Source organism: Chiloscyllium plagiosum, unplaced genomic scaffold (assembly GCF_037043375.1).
Source record: "Chiloscyllium plagiosum isolate Xiang-an unplaced genomic scaffold, Cpla_swu_hap1 HiC_scaffold_10, whole genome shotgun sequence".
Classification (NCBI taxonomy): domain Eukaryota; kingdom Metazoa; phylum Chordata; class Chondrichthyes; order Orectolobiformes; family Hemiscylliidae; genus Chiloscyllium; species Chiloscyllium plagiosum.
Window position 1 is genome coordinate 43,139,335 of NW_028270148.1, and position 19,437 is coordinate 43,158,771.

Below are 19,437 nucleotides of genomic sequence, written 5' to 3' on the forward strand. Positions count from 1 at the left end.
ATGAGGATTGAGTGTACAACAAAACCTACATAGTTTAGAGGTAATTTTTAACTTATTTCCACAAGAAGTCATTAGCAAACATAAAAAACATAGATGGACAGTGGAAGGACGTATTCATCCCATTAATTTGTCTGGTTTTAAATCCATTGCACATATCAACAGGAGTGGGTAAAGGCCATTCAGGTTCCCAATATCTCCTTCTCCAATGACTTTACATCAGAAAGACTCAATTTTCAAATCTGTAGCACAAGAAAAACTGTATTTTCATCTTTTGCCACAGAAAAAAATAATCACAGGTAAATGATGCAGAATTACATTTCAAGAGTTGCAGAATCACCTGTGATGAATGTGACCAGAAAGCCAGCAAAATCATCCTTATGAGAAAAGATAGACAGAGAAACAGCAAACATGTGCAGTTAAGTGCCACAGTGCAATATTAGCACTCTCATGCAATGTTTTCTCAAACAATGTTTTAAGCTGAGCGAGATGCTACAATAGTGCAATTAATAAAAGGCACATCACAGAACATTTAATTCAGCCTGTCAAGCCAGTTTCAAATCAAAATCCATAGGTTGTTCAGTATGCAAAGAATGCATTGCTTCATTTCTTTTAGCAATGTTGAGACAGAACAATCAAAATATTGCATGCTGGTACACTATTTGTTTTGCAGTCTGATGCCCAGCACTGAACTGCATTGATATCAGTGGAGAACAATGCGCTTCACAGTAAATTGGTTGCCAAGACTTTCTGGTAGGTTGAAAAATAATTTTCTCAATCATTGTCAAACTGATATATTTTCACAAGGTTTTTTAAAAGATGGAGGCAATGTTTTGCAATGAAGCTTGTTTTTCTGTTCATAGTTGATTCTCTTTAAGATACTGAATCATTAGTACAGAGTAATTGTTAAACTTCTGTACCTTGTCTAGGCGGCTGTTCTTCAAGTCTGAACACAATGATCATTAACGCACTGGGACATATGTGAAACAACATTAATCCTTTCTTCGTCTCATTAATTTATACAGAAATGGCTCGTGAGCCATCATCAGTACACATCTTCCTTGCCAGTTTTCACCTGCAAATATTAAATCCTGATATCTATGACCAACCTAAGATCAACTTGAACTGCATGGGACCAAATGTAAACCTGGAACTTGGCTAATCTCGAAGGTTCAGAACTGTCCTTAACCTGATGATCCATTGAGAACCAACATAGAAAACTAATTTTTAATAACAGTGTGACCAAAACATCACATCTTTAATCAGACTTGAATGACTACTCACCAAGGAAGGTACTGTGAAAATTTGCAATGAAAGGTCGGTAACCGAGAACTCTCTGTCGTGGTCATCATTCACATAGTCAGTCTGCAACCTCTCATAGTTCTAATGAAAAGGCAGAGAAGAGGCAAGGAGGTGGACAAATGAAGTGAATAAAAACACATTGTACTCACCAATGTTGGAACAGTGAAGAGCTGGACAGAGAGAGCAGTCACTGACACTACCCGCTCGTGATCATCCTCCATAAAATCTCTCTGCAACTGCGGGTAATTCTAAACAACAAGATAAATTCACCTGCAGGTCATGTCCAGGCTGTCCTCAGAATTAAATATTGATTCTATTTCTAATTATCAAGTTTTACATGCCTAAAAAGGATAGAGTGGCAAATATCCTCTATAAAATTTTCATTAGAAGTAGCAAAGGAAGTAAAGCAAAATAACTTCGCTCAAACTCATGAAATTTAAGCAAGTGTCTCACTTGCAATTATTTTTGCATTTGCAACCATTTTTTATGGGTCTTAATTTCAAAACAAGTTTTATTAATTTAACAAACGTGCATCCATTCAGAGAGTATGCTTTTTTGAATTGGTATATGGGGAGGTTTGCCTCAAAATATCACTTCTGGGAGACAATCAACTCATTAGCCAGAGTCAACACCAAGCAGTTAAGTCAGACTTTGCATGCTAGAATGCAAATTTAAACAGAACACCACTAATTTCTGTACTTTCTCATACCAGGGAATCTTGTGACCCAAGTGAGACAATCAACCTGTCAGGAGCTTTGTGCTGAAACTTTGAGAAACTGGATTACCAAAAAACTTGTACTCGACTACAAAGGCCAAAGACTAGATTAGAGTGGTGCTGGAAAAGCACAGCAAATCAGGCAGCATCCGAGGAGCAGGAAAATCATGTTTCGGGCAAAAGCCCTTCATCAGGCTTTTGCCCGAAACGTCGATTTTCCTGCTCCTCGGATGCTGCCTGACCTGCTGTGCTTTTCCAGCACCACTCTAATCTAGACTCTGGTTTCCAGCATCTGCAGTCCTTGTTTTTACCTACAAAGACCAAAGAGTCAGGAGACAGTTCTTTCATTCCATCAAAATTGCTGATCTCAAACTCAAGTCCAAAAGATGAAAGTATAGGGTAATGAACTAGTATGACACCTGAAACATCCTATATTCTTGTATTTCTTTTCAAAAATATGACTCAACTTCATTTCATTGTGATTTAGAATGCAAATTGTCCAGCAGAAAATCAACAAGTGAAGAACAAAATAAATGAACAATTTGAGACAATTAAATTGGAAACACAAAATCTAATCATAGGAACCTGACTCAGCCAGTTGATGTGCAAGTGCATTAATCAAATAATCAAGTGAAAAATCACATTTTAACGATCTGCTTCTGTGCCAACTTATGCTAAAATTCAAATATAGCTTTTGCATTTGAAAACATCATATACAGGAAAGCGTAAAGTGAGAACATCTATTCATAGTTATTATCATAAAATGATACAAATCTTATTTTTTGAGTACACTTCTTGGAAGTGTACGTAATTTCAACAGTTAAAAAGCTGATGAGCTATTTCAAATAAAATCTTGTTACAAATTACACAATAACAAAAGGAAGGAAAAAAAATGGGTGAACTACACAATGTGAAGACAAATAAAAAGTAAGATTTTCAGCAAAAAGATTAAAGCAATCTTTATACAAATCATGATGATACAGTGTAACTCATCGCTGCACTTACTTTTGCAAATCGAACTGCAAATAGCTTTTTGCTTTTCAGATCCATAAGAAGGCTGCTCATAAATAACTGATGATAGATGTTCCTTGCGCCTTTGGATAAAGATTCAATAAATATTTATTCTTCAATCAGCAAGGAGAAAAACATGAAACAACAGTAAGGTAATATTGGGAAATCTTTATTCCGAATACCAGACCAATAAACGGCCTGGTTAAAAGTGATTTTGGCCATCGAAACACCACCTAACTTCACTGATTTAAACAAGATACCTTAATCTTCTGTCCTCCTAACTCATTTACTGAAGTAGATAGGAATGGAAAACAAACTTGGCAAGTTAGCAATCATTCTTGAAGAAGGGCTTATGCCCGAAACGTCGATTCTCCTGTTCCCTGGATGCTGCCTGACCTGCTGCGCTTTTCCAGCAACACATTTCCAAGTTAGCAATCAAATCATGGATGCTCAGATTCCAATTGCATCAGCTCCCCATTCCATTTCATCCAAATGATAATGCATGATATTTGATTCAGAACTTTTTTGTAGACTATTTGACTGCAGAGACATCATAGGTGAACCTGAACATGTCATCATTTGGTGAACACGCACTATTTTCCTTTCAAGAATTTAGAAGTACAGTACCGAAACCATTTTTTTTTGAGTTGGAACTAGCCAAATCAGAACAGAATGTGAATTCAGAGTCATACAGCACAGAAACAGACCTGTCGTTCCAACCAATCCACGCTGAACATAATCTCAAACATTACTCATCCCACCTGTCTGTGGTTGGTCCATATCCCTCTAAACCTATCCTATTCATGGACTTCTCCAAATGTATTTTAACATTGTAACTGAACCCATATCCACCACTGGAAATTCACTGTACACACAAACCACTGTGTAAAAATATTGCCCCTCATGCCTTTTTTAAATCTCTCTGCACTCACCTTAAAAATGCACTTCCCATCCTCGAAATCCCCTACCCAATCTATACCCCTCCTGACTTTATAAACCCCGATAAGATCACCCCATAATCTCCTATGGTCCAGTGAAAAAAGTCTTAGCCTCTCCAGCCTCACCTTATAACTCAAATCTTCCATTCCTGGCAACATCCTGGTATATCTCTCTAAACCCTCTCCACTTTATTAATATCTTCCTATAAAAGAGCGACCAAAACATTTTTTATATTTTTCTATTCACTCATGGGACATGGGCATCACTAGTTGGGCCCAGCATTTGCTGCCCATCCTTAGTTATATTATCCCGATGATGTGGAAGCAAGCCACCTGTCCCAACGCATCTGCACTGACCCAGGAAGAGCATCCTATCCCCCAACCCAACCCAGAACAGCACTTCATCTCTCGTGTGAGGACCCTACAGTGAATTCATTAACTTGACAGTCTGATCACAGTCTCAGATTTTTTTTACTCATCCCCTCACCTTGGTCCTAGCATAACATGGGTTGCTTTCAGCACAGCCTAACCATTCTCTCCTATTCTTAGCCCTCATTATCACTTATTCAGCTTTTCTGTCCTGAATGTCTATCAATAATCCATTTGTCTGCAAATTCCCTTTCATATCTTTCTCCCTCTGGGCTCCTTCACCACCCATCTGCTCAACTTTCTCCTACCCTCACCAATACTCGAAACCCCAATTTCACTATAAATGCCACTGTTTCCTAGCTGTATCGGTTCCAAGAGTCATTACTCTGCTTTCTTCTCACAGGTGATGCCAGATCTACTGAGTTTCTCCAGCAATTTCTGTTTTTAATTTACATATACAGCCGTCTGACCTACATGGATGAGTTAGTCAACATTTAATCTCATTAAATTCAAACTTGAAACAACTTGTGGAACAGTTGGAATGTTTTGGTACAAAAGCAACCTGCATTTTCTAATGATTGAGCAGGCGAATCCTCAGGAGACAGATTCTGCTGTGGGTACCAAAATGAATTAAGTGATGTTGTGCATTGTTGTTTTCTGTGTTGTTATCTTTTGCAAAGCCTGTCTCGCCGCAGTAATGCACAACATTTGAATTTCTTTCTGTCATCAACTAGTGACTCCCAAGTGCAATAATCAATGTCTACGGCCTTCGTGTCACACTTACAAGCACCTCTGAAGCAGCGCTTTGTGTATGTGTCTGGCTATCTCAGTGTACGCAGTCTCGTTGTGTAAGAGACCATCTTCTGACCTGAAGACAAACCTAATCTAATAAAACCATCTGTATTTGCTGAGTAGTAACAAATTTGGACGTACCAACTTTGAAGAGGACTGTCACATTTCTGATTTTGTCCTGCCAGGATAAACCCAGAATGCAGGAAACTAAGATGGAAATCATTGAAATTATTTTCTGGATAACTCAGTATGACCCATGCTTGGCAGCCAAACAAAAAGATACTGAGAACACAGGCATTGTAAATCATCAACCTGGTCCCAAGCACAATTTTGATGCTGGTCCATGCATATTGTAGAGCTAATCAAAATATTGTTGCTTTCCCTGAACATGAACCACATTCTGCATCAAGGGACCTAAGATTCATTGTGCAGCAAAGAAAGTCAAGAAACTGTGAAACTAGTCAAGACTTTCCACACTTGGAGCATGGTAGGAACTCCAACCTTGCTCGGCGTTTTCTGTTCATTATGTCATCTTTCGTCTTCTCAAGCTCAAGTGACAAAGGTTCTTCATTTAACTGAACAACGGAAAAGTACATACGAGTGGTGCATTACACCTTTATGTGGGTGTGGTGATAAGTTTTGAGGAAAAATTATGCAATGCATCATGTGACTCAGACTCAGCAAGTGTGCTGAGGGGAATAAACCAGATCAGACATATGTACAAGTTCTCCTGCTCTGTAATGCCACCATCAATTCTTAATAAATGAAACTCTATTTGTGTTTCCAAATTCTCAGTGTCTTCATGTTTACTCACTAATAAGTACAAGGCAAAGGTAACAAAACAAGCATCAAGTGTGGACCACAAAATGTCTCTCTCAAAGGAATACAGATTAACGTAGTATTCAGTCCAGAGGAACAGCTGTTTGCTTAGGTTAGAGAGGACTTCACTCACCATCTATCAACTTCTGGAGGGCAACTTTGGTGACAATAGAATCAAGTGCCCTTAAGACTGTTTCACACATAGCTCATGGATTTGCTATTTTCACAAGCAGTTTGGTTTAAGTGAAACAAGATGATCCAGTATTTATTATCACAACATTTTATGTTTTGCATAGCTGTCTTCATCAGGAGTTGTCAGAAGTGGATGAGAATGTGGAATTGGAAACACAAATAGATCAGCCATGATCTTATTGAATGATGGAGCATGTTCAAGGGCAGACTTCTGCTTTTAATTTATATGTTCTTAATAGCTAGTAAATAATCTGACTGTAAGAGAACAACTTGTGAACCATGACAGTATTACTATTAATTTCATCTCCAGTTTGAAAAAATGAAAAGAGAATTGCAAACTAAGGTATTAAACTTAAGCCAGGCAAATGTCAATGAGATGAAAAATAATTAAGCACCATGCTTCCAATTTGTGTCCAAGTAAGTTTAGTTTAGACATAACTAAAATATATATATAACAAAATATTACCTTTCCAAAGTTTGGAGTCACAGAGCATCAATTTGTCAATGAGGGAAGAATTATCTTCATCTGGTCTTTGTTGTAATCCTACTTCACATAATATTCGCCTTAATCCACCTTTATTTGGGGGAAAAAAAAACATTCTAATAAACGCCAGTTGTTAACTTACAGACAAGATGTTGAGAATTATAGTGCTACCTGGCATTGTGTAGTGGCACCAAACATAGTGCTCTCCAGTTGCTTTGCACCACCCCAATTGAGAATCTTTCCCCTTCAAGTGCAAAGCACAAGTTCAATATATGAAGGTTAAATGCAATAACAGGTTAAATTTCAAATGCATTTTACATTTCTGGAGCACAACAAAAGCGAAAAGCTTTCTAGTAAACCCTAAATGAAACAACCAACAAAAGACAAGTCAGCAAAACGACTTTTGTGAAACAAAATTATTATTAGATTTTTCACATATATTTTGACAATTTAACTTGTCACTTTATTTACAAATAACCATAAGAAACTTGGAACCTACACAAAGACTTCTTTACAAATGTCATTCTTGGTCTAAGGGAATCACAGACAACGGTAACATGTATTGTATATGCCTACCTAAATTAAGGTGCTTCCTTAACCAATAATACTTGCACCATGCAATCAGATAGGGAGTTCCAGTATTCTAGCAGAGCAACCCTTTTTGTCAACTGTTAAAATGACGTTACTAGGCTTTTGTTCAGCCTTAATATAGGTTTGTAAAACATATGCACTACACATAATTTTATATTAACGTGTCAGTTAAAGCTATCCAGCATTCAAACATGCCATGTCACTTTCACATACTTTATCAAACCAATTTTCTTCCTTGGCCAATTTAACTCCCTTCCTTTTCTCAAAATGGAAGTTTAAGTTTGGATAATGTTTCAAAAGTTCTGCACAACTCTCTGATTTCTCACTTAAGTGGCCAATATTACAATGTATTTGGTTTGTAAACACAAGTTGGTTATTTGAATGTGAAGAAAACCACAACAAAATACAATTTCAACTTCATCCAAAGTCCAGCCATCTATATTTTCCATCATCTGCTTGTTTCAGATTACAAAACGCAATTTATTTACTAATAAAGCCATGTGTAGAAATTCTGCTTTACTTAAACCATCAGAAATGATTAATTCAGTCACATTACAGCAGAACAGCTGTACTCACAACAGCAGAACTCTTAAGTGGTTAATTTTATTTTCCAGAAGTTTGGATCGAGAAAGACCCCAGTACTGTGGAGTCGAGCCATCACAGGGCGAGTGAGCCCCATGTGGTGGAGAGTGTGGTTCCCCAACATCAGCAGCGGTGGTGAGAACGAGCAGCCCTCAGGTTGAGTTCGGCAAGAACTGGCAGCGAGGCCCAGCACAGTCTGTTAGAAGACCTGTAATGGTGAACCTTTTGTTTTTTTTTATCTTCCTAATTTATCCTAAGATTTTGTACACAGGGACCTTGTATCTAAGATGGTGCCATAAGTGGTGAATTTGTAAACTTTTCAGTGCACTCATTTGACACATGACAATAAAACTAATTCTAACTTCTCATGGGTTACAGTTGTACAGTACATTAGAAATTCTGCAACCAGTTGCTGTTACCTCAGAAAAAACCAGTCATGTTTCACTTTAGTTTGAAAATCTGGAACCGCATCTATTTGCTGAAACAATCAAGCCACAAGGCTCACAACTTAAAATCTAAAGAATTTTATGACACAAACGTTAATGAACATAAAAACTGCTAATTACAGTTTAGCTTAATCTTAATATAATACAAGTACAAAACATAAAGATGCTTATGATTGAAAGAAAAGATCATGGTAGAAATTTCCTTCCAGATCCCCATTTAACTTAAATCCCACAATAACAGAACTTAGACATGTATCAAACTAGCAGATGATTAAGCACTTGACTTGGCTACTGTTTCAAAGATTCAAGTAGGTTTGAGATTTCTTGGAGTCTTTCACTTTCCCTTCAAATCTCCTCCAATCATCCCACAGTTGCAGATTCTCTATTGAACATAGAGTGTTGCTCACATTTTAAGCATAGCCAGTTTGGGTCAATACTCCCCTGGTTCTAATAATCTTCATTCCTTGAATTTTACTTTTAAAATTTTCTCTTCTCAGCTCGCTATCTTCCAGGTCTTACCCACTATTAGGACTCCTTTAGTTAACAAAAATATTTAAACTCCTTGAGCCAGCATACAAAGTTTCAAATTAATTTCAACTTTCAACCGAAAGACGTTCTCTTGATTTACGTCTATAACTTCTGCCCAACTCTGGCTGATACTTCTTCCTTTCTCATGTTCCCATACAACTTGGTCACAAATCATTTACTAGAAGCCAGCTACATTTTTCTAAGAAATCTTTTCTCAGAGAAAGGTAGCTCATAAAAGGGACATTTACCACAACAACAACAGGCTTTACCTCTCACAAAACATATGGGTAACTTACAGGATTCAGATTATCCACGCTGTTGAATACCTTTAAAACCTGTTTGCTTTGCTACTATGCCTGCAGTATGAACGTGCTATACTCATAGCACCAAAACTGGATATTGTTATGGACCAGGCCAGATTCCCTCAAAACATTTCAAGGAGGTAGCCCAGACCCTAACTTTTGTAATTGTTTTAAGTAGGTGTGAGTGGATATTCCAGACGTGATGCAGCTGGCCCAACCACTCTGTTTTAAACAAAACAGAGTTTATTTACAGACTACTGAATGAAATATCACCAAAAAAGAAGTGAATTTAGAATAACAACGTAAATGAAAACCCAACTGTCTCTGTCCAAACGTAATGATGCTGTTCCAAATACTTGCAACATCTACATAAAGACCCACTTGGCAAAAAAAAGGTTAATTCAAACATAGATTTCAATGGGAACGAGATGTCAGAGAAAAAGAGAGGGGGAGGGTGAGGGAGAGAGTGAAGAGGTGGGGGAGATAGGATCAGCATAGAGCTGTTTCTTTGACCAGCAGCCTCAAACTGATTGCTTGCTAAAACCAAACCCTGACATAGGAGACCTGGCCACACCCCTTCCATTGTCCAAGTGTTTTTAAAAAATCTTTCAGGCCCTTTCAAGTAGGTATTTCCAGACAAATCGCAATCTCTGTCTTTACAACCCCTCTGAAAAAATCAAGCAGAAAATAACCTTGTTAAAGGAACAACATTATTACAATAACATTTGATTATCTTCTGACTTCCATTATCTACATGGGAAGAGGAAAAAAAGTGAGGATGCCTCCACAGGATTCTAATTGTTGGAAAGAGTTAGTTGCAATTTGGAAGTGGGAAAGCACTGAAGCATAAGGCCTAAAAAGCAGCATGAAGAACCATCAATAGCTCGGCGCAGTTTTTGTTTTAAATTCATTCAGAGATTGCAGGCATAGCTGGCTAGGCCAGTATTTATTACCCAGGCCTAGTTGCCAACCATACGGCTGTCCATCAGGAGTCATATGTAAGCTAGACCAGGTAAGGCTAACAGATTCTCTTCCTTGAAGGAAATTAACAAAACAGAGTTTTTTTAATGAGTCATCAATGGTTGCACTGTCACCATGAAATCAGTTCTTTATTCCAGATTTTTACATTCCGTTACAAAACAAAGCTTCCTTTAAACACGCATTCTGACAAGTTTCAACAAGTGTTACTGCTGACCACTTAAAATATATGAAAATAAGTAGTTATCATTGTAACCAAGCCATATTAACTTTGCATTAGAAGTTCAACTGGCTGTGCATTTTTTAAAATGATGCTTACCTGAGTAACCAATCACTTGACTCAGCCAAATTAATACTTTTATGGCAAAATTCTGATGTGCAACAACAGATGAATGCATTACTTGCACCTTCAGTGGCTTTGTTTGTCGACTAGTGTTCCTCTACAGCAAATCAAATGTTGGAAAAAAAAAATTGTCAAGGTACTGAAGGGGAGAGTCACATGTATAAATATAGCAACCCCTAATTCTTTTTATTAAGATTGTAGTTATTGTGCCCATTCATGCGCACATACACAGGTTAATAGTGCCATTTCACTGCCAAGTGACAAAATAGCAGATGCCAAGAACATCATCTGTATTTTCTGTTGAAAGTTATTTTCTAGACTTATAAAACATTTGAAGAGCCACTCATCCCAGCAAAGCCTCTGCAAACGCAGTCCACCAAAAGCAACTACACTGGGCCTGTCCACCATGGCAAATGATGGCTTGGCAATGAAGCAGTGGAGAAAAGGAAGCTCTCCCTGGCACTGAGTTTTATTGGGCTCCTTATCCCAATCACTTCACCAACCCCTCTTCCTGCAGTGGCCAGAGAGGATGCCATCTCTGCATGTGCAGGGGCTGATGTCACTGCAAATGGCAACATTAGCAACGCATATACAGATGTTTCCTGTGACCTGTTGTGGCCAGCTGACATCATGGAGCACTCCTGCACATGCAAACAGCCATCGTTAGATTTTGGACTAATCATTCCATTTTATTAGCACACATTTGTATATGAAATTGGGAAGAAATTCTCACCACTATAACTGTTTTTGCTTGCTCACAAAACTGGAAATCACCATAGCGAACTGATCTACGACCCTGAAAATAAGAAAATTAAATGTCCTTAATGAACAACATTTTTGAAGCTCAACTTCTGACATCCAACCTAAACTCCAGAAAAAGAGAAGTTATAGCTATAATGTACTAAGATATCAACATGAAGTCTAACATTCTAGCCAAGTTCTTTTTTCCATCTACAACATTGAATATGAAGGTGTAATCGTGCACTGCTACTTAATGTTAGGATACAGATTTGTGGCTGTAACACTCAAAACACCAGGTTGCTGACTTCAGCTGTGCATTTATAAAATCTGTGTCTAGGGACGGGGGTGGTGTTGCTGTACAAAACAGAAATGGAATAATAGCTTTGGCTTTAACATGTACTCTTTGATGAGCTGCTATTTTCAGAAATTCTCAACAGCCTAAAAATAGTTTGATTGAATAAGAATAGCAGAAAGAAAAATCAAGAAGAGAGAATGTGTCGAAAGAACTATCCATTTCTGAACCATGTATATTATCTCACCTAATGACCCAAAATGAAATGATATAGAAAACAGTTGTTTGTGCATTTATGCTGTCAAATTTTGGAAACTTTCCAAGCTATACTTTGAGTTGAAGCCTGCTCGGCAATCTAATAATATATGCATGACAATATAATGTAAATCTTCCATGCACAAATTCCACTTCATTTCAAAATTAGAACGTACAGGATCAATTCTGACTGAGTTCCTTCACTTGAGGCAACTACCATATTCAGAAAATTGCATGTCAGTAGTTTTAAAGCAATTTTTCTGTTAAAAAATCCTTTTTAGTTTCCAACTGTTTTTTGTGTACTTACAGTAAATGTGAGTCTAGTGTAAAATATTACGAAAAAAACTCACATCTCTATCCACAGTGGTCGCAAAGCTGACAGCTTCCTTCTGTGTACAGTTCACAGCCTTTTGCAAGGTGTAAATCACTTGCTCATAAGTATGGACTTCATCATTAAATAACATACAGTAGTAAGTATCTTCCTTTTCCCTGAAGAGAAAGCAATCATGTGTAGTTAAGAGTTCATTGATGGCTTTTGTTGATCAAAGCACAAGTATTTCAAAACAAAACTAATTTGCATCATCAGTCAATGGGGAAATGAGCAAAGTCATGTGACACAAGGTTAAGAACTGGAATGCATTGCTTTGTATGGGAGGGGGCTTTTTAAAGGGAACAGGGTAACATCTGGATACAACAACAAATGCAGGATACAACAACAAATAAATTCAGCGAGGAAGTTCAATTCAGGCTTGCACTTCATGTGCATTTGCTGAATAACAAAATGTCTAACTTTTGTATTTGTGCAAATCTACAAGAATTTGCAGTTATGAGCATTCAGAAGGTCTATTTTCAAGGGATGCATGGAAACAGCAGCTTAGTTAAAAACTGGCTGATACGGTTTCCTCATTAACTGAATAACCTGTTGGTTGGAAATATTAGGAGCCAACTTAGTATGAATTATAAAGAGTGCTAGAGTTGAGCATCTCAAGTCCAACAATGAGGAAGGGGAGAGATGTTTCTTCAGTTCTAAAGAAAGGTCACTGGACCCAAAATCTTAACACGGCTTTCTCTCCACAGATGCTGCCAGTCCTCTAGAGTTCCTCCAGAATTTCTATTTGTGTAAGAGATGTTTGGTTCCTACTATCTAAGCAAAGCTGCTGTTTGGTGAGTATTTCTTGTCTTTACTGTAAAAGCAAGGTTTTTTTTTTGACATTTTCTTCTCACTTTTCCTTACAAATTGCTTGCGAGCTATCAGATCAATATTAGTGCACACCAAAAAGAAGAATTACAACTGTTCAGAATGGAGACCTGCCAAGTGTAAAAAGGAAACAAGTGTGATTTGATTCATAACTGAAGAAAATATGATAGAGATGGCAGGTCAGGCGATGTGTTGCAGCTGCAGCACACATGAACAGCTGCTCAGCAAGGTAACCACAGTAAACACATCAGTAGCAAATGTTTACAGCTCAAGCAATTTCAGATCCAAATTGAAGAACTGGAGTCTGAGCTGCACGTGTTACACTGCATCAAGAAGGGACAATGTTTCCTGAATGCTTTGCTTTAGGAAATGCTCACCTGCTTAGAGGAAGTATAATGAGGATAAATATGTAGCAAAAACAGAAAGGTACTTTATTATTTGAATGGTAAGAGATAGGGAAAGGAGAGATGCAAAAAGACCTGGTATCTTTGTACACTAGTAGCTGAAAGTAACTAAGTATATAGGTGCAGCAGGTATTGACCATCCTAGCAACAGGATTTTAGTACAGGAGTAGGAATGTCTTACTGCAATTGTACAGCACCTTAACGTGACCACACCTGGAGGCAGTGTGTGCAACTGTAGTGTCCTTATCTGAGGAAGTTCTGGCCATGGAGGGAGTGCAACAAAGATTTACCAGCCCGATCCCTGGGATGGCAGGACTGATGGATGAAGAGAGTCTGGATTGGTTAGGACTATATCACTTGAGTTTAGAAGAATGAGGGACAATCTCAGAAACCTATAAAATTCAAACTGGACGAGATGGGGTGAACACAGGAAGGATGACCCCAGTGACTGACAAGTCCAGAACCACGGTTCACAGTCAGCAAACCCTCTAATTTTCTGTTCAGCTGCATCTCTCAACTCACCGGAGATAAGTTGACCGTCAAGTTAAACCACCCCCAGTCGCCTCTCTCTAATGAGAGCAACCCTTTGGCAACTTCACCTTAAATGCAAGGTAGCATTCGCAACAAAACAAATTACTCAATCAGAGGCACAAATAGAGGCCAAAGGGCATGATCCTGGAGCCATTACAGAGACATGCCTAAAGGAGATCAAAGTTGCAAGCTCAATATTCATGGGTATGTGACTAATTGACAAAACAGGAAAGAAATGGTGGTGGAGTAGCATTGTTAGTACAGGAAGAATAACTACAATGGTGAGAAATACAATGCGGCCGGGGAAGAGAAGAAGTGGGTTGTATTCCTAAGATGTTGTCAATGCCCACAACTTTGACTGGAAATAGTGCCTTCAGACAATTCTTGATATCACATGGAGTGAATTAAATTGACTGATGTGGCAATGGGGAACAGGAGGTGGCTGAGATGGATCATCCCCTTATATGTGGGCGGCACGGTGGCACAGTGGTTAGCACTGCTGCCTCACAGCGCTAGAGACCCGGGTTCAATTCCCGCCTCAGGCGACTGACTGTGTGGAGTTTGCACGTTCTCCCCGTGTCTGCGTGGGTTTCCTCCAGGTGCTCCGGTTTCCTCCCACAGTCCAAAGATGTGCAGGTCAGGTGAATTGGCCATGCTAAATTGCCCGTAGTGTTAGGTAAGGGGTAAATGTAGGGGTATGCAAAAGTGGGTTGCGCTTCGGCGGGGCGGTGTGGACTTGTTGGGCCGAAGGGCCTGTTTCCACACTGTAAGTAATCTAATCTAATCTAATCTAATTTAATTTCTTGGATAACTAGGAAGTTCTTATACTAACTCCAAATTCAATCTTTGCTTATCAGAGATAATAAAGGCAAAGGGCATGGGAAGCAGGTTGTTGGAGGAGCTAGCAGAGGTGGGGAACCTTTTGGGCATGGGAAGCAGGTTGTTGGATGAGCTAGCACAGAGGTGGGGAACCTTTTCATGTTGGAAGGCCGCATTATGTTAGTTGTAATCGAATATGGCCACATCCAAGAAACTTCAATTATATATTCTTCAAAATTCACATTATTCACAAAAATCTAACTGCTAATTTTCTTTTACTCTCTGGTATTTTAAATACATTCATTTTAAGATTAAAATAAAAATATTAAAGGACAAAATAAAATTAATAAAAAATAAAAAATTTGTCCTGCAAAATTTGGATTCATTCAAAAGGCCACAGGTTCCCCACTCCTGAGCTAGCATATGGATATAGAATGAGACACACCAGCCTGGAGCCAATCTAGAGAAAACAAAGAAAGAGTGTTTCAGCAGTAGATAAATCAAGAAAAGGGTGGTGCCAGGCAATGTTCTGATGACGGAAATAGTTAATTTTAATGGCAGCATGAAAAGTGACCAAGTAAGGCTGCAAATAATGTTTCTCAAACCGAAGGTGGTTGCCAGGAAAGGGATGGATCCACAAGTTAGGGGAAGAAGTTCACAATGTGATTTAAGACAAAAGTTTTGATCTTTCCAATTTGATTCTGCAGAAATTTCTAATCACCCAGGAATGGATTTCAGACAAACAGTCAGATAATCTGACTTTGGAAAATGTATGGATGGTAGAGGCTTAAAAACTGGTTATCAGCACATAAATGAAAACTGACTCTCTCTTTGAGAGGTGCACCTCAGAATTCTCTTTTTGCAAGGTACATTAAACAGAAAAATACTGAATATAATTCACTTGCTTTGCATTCTACAGTTATTCCATGAGAACACCGGCTCCCCAAGTTACAGCCATTGCCTCAAAATTTATAAAATATTATTTGTTTAAACAGCAACACTAAATCCTAGATAGCCGAAAGTCAATTTTCAACAGCCATTAATACAAACCTAACATGAAACAACTCTCAGCCTTGTTGTCTTGCAAGAAAAAGAAAACAGCTTGGCAAGGTAGGAGGATTGGGTTGGTGCCATGTCTTCTTTCAGCATTGTTCAAGGATACATTGAACAGCAAAGCGAAAGTTTCAGTTATATACGTAACAAATAAAACTAGGGGACAGTGGTGGGATAGGGAAGAAAATAACAGAAGATCTCAAAGACAGACCTGCAAATTTTTTAAATGAATTTTGTTTAAAAAATCTGCAATTTACAGCAATTTGTCTCTCCAAATACAAATTACAACACTCATTACTGATACTTACAAAGGCTCTAAACCAGAAGGTAGTCTATCTTCTTCCACCCACGTTAACATATCTACAGCATATTTGAATGCAATTGCAAAAATGTTGTAGGCACGTCCAACCATATCTTCAGATAAATGTGCCAGTGGATCCTATGAAAATAAGAGTCAAGTAAAGTTAACCCACAAACACAATAGCAGAAAGCTTGATAATGACCATCTAAATAAAAATGAACTATAACACACAAAGATACATGACTAAATGATGGAAACAACTTATCACAACTGATTTCTACATGCATTATTTCACATAAATGACAAGAGTAGTTGATTTCCATTCAGGCCATAAGGTTGTATTCTGGCAATCGTGTGGGTGCACTGGTAGTGTTCCCACCTCTGAACCTAGGTTCAAGAACCACCTGCTACAGAGGTGTATAACTGCATCACTGAGGAGGTTGATTAGAAAATATCTAAGGTTGTCCTCCTCCCAGCACCAAAGCACTCATACAATCTCTGCAGAGAAGGGTAAAAAAAAATCTCAACTGATTCATCAATGGATTTCTCAAGTTCATTTTCAATCATGATGCTGCTCACTGATTAACCAACAATTTCATGCTCATTCACTACTAATAAACAAGCAAGCATCTAGGTCAATTGCAGCAGGATCAACACAAGTATTGGGCTGAAATCACCAAAGACCAGGTCAATAACTAGTGCGAGAAATAGATAGTCAAAACATAACCATATTGGCAAGTTGCAATACAGTATAACTTACACAGGCAACATCAGAGGAGCAGGAAAATCGACATTTCGAGCGCAGACCCTTCATCAGGAATAATCATGAAGGGCTTGTGCTCGAAACGTTGATTCTCCTGCTCTCAGATGCTGCCTGTGTGGCTGTGCTTTTCCAGCACCACGCTCTTCAATTCTGATCTCCAGCATCTGCAGTCCTCACTTTGTCCTAGCATAACTTTCACACCCTATTCATGGAAAAAAAAGGGATATATTAAGAAACTTTAGGCCAGTTACTGTCTCAGTTGCAGCTAGATTTCTACATTATGTAATTTGGAACCAAATTCACAAAGAATTAGAAAGACATGGGCTAATCAGGTGAAGTCAGTTAAAGTCTGTAATAGGCAGGTCGTGCTTGACAACTGGGCAATTGATCTTATTTAAAAAACACAATCAAAAAAAGCAAAATTACTGAACAAATTTATAGAATTACAAAATACAAGATGCCTTGCAAAAAATAACACCACAAATATTCAAGTACATGGTTTTAAAAATAAATAAACCAAAATGGTGAACAAATACCGGTAACTAATAAAACTGGGGGACAGCGGTAGGATAGGGAAGAAAATAACAGAAGATCTCAAAAAGACAGACCTGGGAAAAGAGAACAAAGAGCAATGTAAAATTAATCTTCAGCGTCTTGATGGGATCTGAGCCATTCAGTGCCTCTAACTTGTAACTTCTCATTTTCTATTTACATAAATACTTGAGGCATCAGCACAAATGTCAAAATTAGCTTATGTTAAAGTCGGGGCTGCAACTACAACTTCAGATGTGCCTAAGCCAGGTAGAGTTCATGCACATAAATGTGAAAAATGTATATTGTGAGGGACCCTTGTGGCACATTGGATAGTGTCCCTACCCCTGAACCAGGAATCCTGAGTTCAAGTCCAACCTGCTCCAGAGGTGTGCAACAACTCTGAACAGGTTGATTCGAAAAATAGTTTTTTTTAAAAAAACTAATCTAACATTTTGAAATTAAAATAACAGCATACATTTCTGTATTAATTTTGAAAACAAAAACAATAACCAGCATAATTTTAAATAACTGATTACAAGAAAACTTATACCTCCTCCATGGCTCCTGAGACAGCAGGTTTATGTTTCAGACAATATGGACCTTGTTTCCAAGCCTCAGTGTCTCCACAGTCACAGAAACCCCCTCCACCTGAAGTAGTCATCTAGATAAAGCGTGGTTGTATTAAATTTCTGTCTCAATTATTACAGATTATGAACACAATTCAAGGGGGAAAAAATGTACTGCCTGAATAACATCAGTGTCCAATGCAAACAAGTTTGAATTCCTAGTCATGACCACATTATTTGGATTTACTTACTAATACTTAAGACTTTGGATTATTTCAGATCTTCAAATGTGGGCAGTTTATTTCACATAGGTCACATGCACCCTTAAATGCAAGCAAATCAAACTTTAATATGATTATAGTAATTGTTTTGACAGCACCTCTGATCAAGTAATGGTCCAGACATACTGATGGTCAGAGAATTGCAGAAGCAGTATAGAGTGGAGTTGTGCATCAAATCCCAATGCAGCTAAACATGTGAGATTTGGCCCGGAAATTGAATTTTTCAGTGAATAGATATTCAGAAGATTAAATACCTACTCAAAATCACCCCCCATCAACTAAAATCTCCATTCCAAACTCTCAACCACCACTGATTCCCCACTTATAACTCCCTATCCATGGCACAACTTGACCCTTTGGCAGCTGACATGACTCCCAAGCCCAACTCAACCTTGCTGAATCCAACCACTCCTGGCCTACTTCAATGCCTACTGCTTTCTGCAGTTGCTGTCAAAATAACTTGAAGAAAGAAATCCTGAGAAAAGGCAGCAAGTGTCACAAAAAGGGGGCAAATCTTAGCCTGCAATGCTATTTCTGCAATGAATAGATTTTTCCTTTGTGATCTCTGATGGATTTATCTTGGCCAGACTCTGGACACTGGCCAAACAAAAACTGTTGATAGTGAATTGTGCAATTTTCAAGAGAATTGTCAGTAGTTAAATCTGTTCTGGTGTTAACCAGAATACTGAGCCAATGTGTCTTCACAGTTAAGTCCTACTTCGTATAGGCTTACAGGAGGGAGCACAACCTACTGTTGAGGAAAGAGACCTTCGGGCAATGAAAAGTAGCAAGGAGTAATGGAAAGTACAAGAATGTGAACTGATTGCTGAAAGATCTTTGAGTGAAGGCAGAGCTTGGGACAGGAAAGCTTAAGTCAACGAAAACTATATTAAGTATCACCACAGAGTAGCAAGGTCATGAAAAGTTTCGAGTCGAGAACAAAGATTATGAAATTAGCATGTTGAGGGATGGGCAACTGAGAGACAGTGGCTCAATGGCAAGCACTGCTACTTCACAGTGCAAGGGACCCAGGTTCAATTCCAGCTTTGGGTGACTATCTGTGTGGAGTTTGCACATTCTACCCGAGTCTGCGAGGGTTTCCTCCCACAGTCCAAAGATGAAGGTGAGTTGGACTGGCCATGGGAAATTACCCCATAGGATCTAGCCCTATAGGTTAACCATTGTACACGCAGGATTGTGGGGATAAGGTGGGAACTGGTCTGTGTGGAATGCTCTACAGAGGTAGCTATAGACTTAATGGGTCCAACATATCGGGATTCTACAATTCTGTGGCACATGACAGAAATGGA

At 38.4% G+C, this 19,437-nt stretch overlaps 1 protein-coding gene across 3 annotated transcripts in view; it reads right to left on the reverse strand.

Annotated features, from left to right (window-relative positions):
• ubr2 (ubiquitin protein ligase E3 component n-recognin 2) overlaps positions 1-19,437 on the reverse strand; it is a 140,641-nt gene that overhangs the window by 97,757 nt on the left and 23,447 nt on the right. For 2 of the 3 annotated variants that reach the window (XM_043695712.2, XM_087991297.1), the window contains 8 exons: positions 17,831-17,941; positions 15,991-16,121; positions 12,028-12,166; positions 11,123-11,185; positions 10,366-10,486; positions 6,602-6,709; positions 3,020-3,108; positions 1,449-1,547 (listed from right to left, as the gene is read on the reverse strand). In XM_043695712.2, coding sequence (XP_043551647.2) covers positions 1,449-1,547; positions 3,020-3,108; positions 6,602-6,709; positions 10,366-10,486; positions 11,123-11,185; positions 12,028-12,166; positions 15,991-16,121; positions 17,831-17,941 — 861 coding nt within the window. Of the gene's footprint in view, positions 1-1,281; positions 1,381-1,448; positions 1,548-3,019; positions 3,109-6,601; positions 6,710-10,365; positions 10,487-11,122; positions 11,186-12,027; positions 12,167-15,990; positions 16,122-17,830; positions 17,942-19,437 lie in introns of all 3 variants that reach the window. The other variant, XM_043695713.2, reaches the window with a different exon arrangement.